This window comes from Triticum aestivum, chromosome 2B, assembly GCF_018294505.1.
Source record: "Triticum aestivum cultivar Chinese Spring chromosome 2B, IWGSC CS RefSeq v2.1, whole genome shotgun sequence".
Taxonomy (NCBI): Eukaryota; Viridiplantae; Streptophyta; class Magnoliopsida; order Poales; family Poaceae; genus Triticum; species Triticum aestivum.
In genome coordinates, this window is record NC_057798.1 from 400557213 (window position 1) to 400561163 (window position 3951).

Below are 3951 nucleotides of genomic sequence, written 5' to 3' on the forward strand. Positions count from 1 at the left end.
GATCGGTTGGATCGTGAAGACGTGCGACTACATCAACCGCGTTGTGCTAACGCTTTCGCATTCGGTCTACGAGGGTACGTGGACAACACTCCCCCCTCTCGTTGCTATACATCACCATGATCCTGCGTGTGCGTAGGAATTTTTCTGAAATTACTACGTTTCCCAACAAGAAGAGGGGCGGAGTGGTCGCTGGACGTTGCAGGCGGCGGCTGGGCACTGTAGCAAGGGCGCACTTGAGGCATGGAGGAGAAGGAGAAGAGGAAGTCAAAGGGAGAGCGAGGGGAGCGTGCGAGGGCGTTTCTGCCATGCCCCTCCCTCCGTTTTCTAACCCCGATGGAACATGGGGAAGTAGGATCGGCTGCACCCACGATTCCACTTCCCTGCATCGGGTGGACACATTTCCCGCACGCCTTAACTACGTGGAGAAGTGCAAGCGCCCGCCACTGCCACAATAAATCCCCCACGCGCGGGCAAAGGGCACGGCGTGGCAGGGCCCAGCCCGCTGTTGCGTCCCATCGCGCGCGTGGCCTGGCAGAGCGTCGCTGGCCACTGTTCACCACTTGACGCTGCATCGGGCCGCTGAAGGCGCGTCCTTCCCCCTCAAGCCAAGATCCGGCTGGCGTTTCAGTTTTCCGCCCAAGCCGGGGTGCCGCGATCCGGCTTCCGGAAGCCGGGACACAGTGCGTGTTGCCGGGACCCGACGGTCGCAAGCTTCATCAACCCAACCGCCTCCTCAGGGGGTAAAACTACGAAGGCCCTCCTGCTTGGAGCCGGCGGGCCTTCAAAACTTCAGGGGCTACTGTCGGGGGGATTGTCCCCGGGCAGGCAACGGAATCCAGATCATTTTCAAAAACATCGGGGCAGGCCAAGCCCCTCAATCCAGCTCACCACCCACCGGCTCCCCAGTGCGAGCCATTTCACAGCTTCGGGTGGCGCGACCCGGCCCAGCTGGTTGGTGCATGCCGGCCAGTTTCAAGAAGTCAACTCCCAGATGACCAGAGGGCATGGCTACAGTGCGCCCCCCTTTACGTCGGCCCCGACGGGCGCGGCAACAGCGCATCCCACGCCCCCACCCGGAGTGGGCGGTGTCCCCGCGGCGTAACCCTGTATCTAGGCAGCGCGTGCCGCCCCATGACGCCTGGTGAGGCGTGCCACAGTACCAAGCAGCCGGCCATACCTGCACCCGGCGGCTCCGGTATGGCCCACACCCAGCGCACCCGGCGAGACCCGCACCCGACAGAGCCGGCAGGCCCAGTGGCCCCCACTGCCGGCTCCCAGACACTGACACCAGGTTCCCATGCGCATATAATATTCCCATTGTAACCCCGGGGGGCAGCCTATAAGACCCTCCGGTACCCCTCCATGCAGAGGGTCAGATCATCAATAGAACACACATCCACCCACATCGTAGGAGCAGCGCATGAATTGGTCTGCCTTCCCCCCCCCCCCCCCCCCCCCCCCCAAACAGCTGCAGGAGCAAACATGTGTCCACTTCATATAAACCATATTTAGCAGGAGTACGGGTGTTATATCTCCGGAGAGCCCCGAACCTGGGTACATCTCGTGTCACACACCTGCGCGTGCCAACCTCGCCTCTGGAGCCCGCCGGTGCCCTTGCATCTATCCCCACTTTTAGCCATCCTATGGCATCTGCCGTGAGATCACCACGACAATATGTATGATCCGAACGGACGCGACGCTAGAGAGAGAGGTGTCGGTTGCGGAAGGTAACCACATGAAGGTTTCAGCAAGGGTAGATTTCCCTCTAATTACATGTGCTAATTAATCACAACATTGAGGACATCAAATAGTGGGCGCAGACTTTCAAAGTGCCCTGGACTTGGCCGTTGCGGCAACACCTCAGTAATACTTGGGTTCTTTAGAGCATGGTTAATAATATAGCCAGTTGCTAGCTATGTAGGCATGGCATGTTATCAAAAGTTAGCATTATTAGTTACTCATATAATAGAGTTGGCTATAAGGTTGGGTGTAAGTCACAACTTTTTTCCACTTCCTCTCCACTTTTTCTTGGTATTAAACTTTTTTACCTAGAAGCACGTGTAGAGACTTGCTCTTGCATTAGAGCACTTATGTACTTTTTTTGTCTCTCTCCTTCACATAATCAAAAATGTCATATAAGCAGGCTTATAGCCTTCTATTGTACTTGCTCTTATGAGGGTTTAGGTGTGTTCCCCTAAAATAGGCACCAACTCTTTGTACATATATTTCTCTCTCTGTTTCTCACTTAACGAATAGGCAATGTTCCTGCCGGTTGCATGGGGAAAAAAAGCACAAAAGAAAGAAGCTTTCTGCTCTGGTTTCTGTTGTTGTATGTGCTGAACAGAGACATGTTACTAGTCCAACGAACCAACCAACCAACAGGACACTGAAGATATATGGATTGTCACAAAAACACTGAAGATATACAAGATATACTATAACGCAGACAGACGATACTAAAGAATGTGAATTGTATTTATTCTCCGACAGACAAATACAACAAATAAATCGCACAGTAGTACACTGAACCCTGATAGCACTGTAGGAAGGAAGGAACATGCAGGGAAGGCAATGTGCATGCCACTGCCAGCCAAGAATAACAAGAACAAATCCGCAAATGTATCGACATGATTAAGACTTAAACACTCCAAAACTAAGCCTTGGTACCCATGGATCGGTCAGATCCCTCTCACATGCCCAACACCACAGCCATGCCCATGGCGAGCGCCACCGCAGCGCTCGCATTAATGCTGGCGGCGCCCGAGCCGGACGGTGAACTGGGCGTCGGTGTCCCCGTAGGCGACGACACTGTCGGCAGCTGCTCGTCGGTGGACGACCGCTCCGGTGCCGGCGCCGGGGCGGCGACAGGGGCGACGCTCCTCTGGCCCCTGGGCTTCGTGGGGGCGGCGGTTGCGGCGGCAACGTTCACCTGGAGCTTCATGCCGGCGTCGCAGTGGCCGGTGATGCTGCAGATGAAGTAGCGCTTCCCGGCAGTGGTGAGCTTGACGGTGGTCTTGCCGCCGGTGTATCTGGCGACGACTTTGGTGGCCGTGCAGGCGTCGTAGTCGGCCTTGCTCACCTCCACGACGTCGTGCGCCGGCGAGTACGAAAATACTGCAACCATCGACCGCAACAAGTTTGTCAGGTCGGTTCTTGATATAATCCTAGCTGCCAAGAGCTAGTAGATCGAGTAGGGAGTGAGCTTACCCAGGCTGTCTCCCGGAGAGAACTTCTGCTTCCCCGACCACGAGTCGTAGCCGCCGCTGGTGGCCCAGGTCGCGCCGCTGCCGCCCACCTGGTGATCCACTGCCACGGTGAGCTGCGCAAGCGCTGCCACGGCCACGACGGCAACGAGGACGGCCTTCACCACCATTGCCATTGATAGAGCCCTGCTTCTAGCAATTATGCCAACCGAAAAGAGAAGACTGTTTGAGATGCGAGGTGAGGAGAGTTGAGAGCTTGAGATCTGGGACGATTGTGGAGCTATCTAGCTGGCGAGCTGCTGCTTATATAGATGGAGCTGCAGGCCGTACGTCGTCATGCCTGACATGGTTGACGGCCGCGCGCGGCGGGGTGAACTGGGAAGGGGTTGGTGACCGGACGCGGCAAGTCCTTTGACCCCCAGCTTGCAGCTAGCTAGCTATCGAGCTTCAACAACTCTCCATTATTATGCATGCATTGCTGCAGCTTCCTTGCTTGCTCGCAGAAAAGAAAATGCTTAGCACTGCCCATGTGCACACTGCACAGTCGTGCTCAACAACTGCTACTCATTGGTAGTACATTGCATTTTTTAGCCCCCCGCTCTTTGTTAGTTGGGGATGTTTGTTTGCAGGTTCCCACGTTATGCGGGAGTGCCAAAAGTTGGGCACCCTACCTACTCGACGTGTTTCATGGCTTCCACGCCCAAATTATGTTATTCCAAATTTCTTGGACGCTTGCAACCTCTCACAC

At 55.7% G+C, this 3951-nt stretch overlaps 1 protein-coding gene across 1 annotated transcript; it reads right to left on the reverse strand.

Annotated features, from left to right (window-relative positions):
* Window positions 1–2457: 2457 nt before the first annotated feature.
* LOC123041288 (uclacyanin 1) lies at window positions 2458–3700 on the reverse strand. Its single transcript, XM_044463930.1, has 2 exons — window positions 3208–3700; window positions 2458–3114 (listed from the first exon to the last, which is right to left on the reverse strand). Exons 1-2 carry the CDS (start codon window positions 3377–3379, stop codon window positions 2690–2692), a joined length of 597 nt encoding a protein of 198 aa, XP_044319865.1. The 5' UTR covers window positions 3380–3700; the 3' UTR covers window positions 2458–2689.
* Between the last annotated feature and the right edge of the window lie 251 nt (window positions 3701–3951).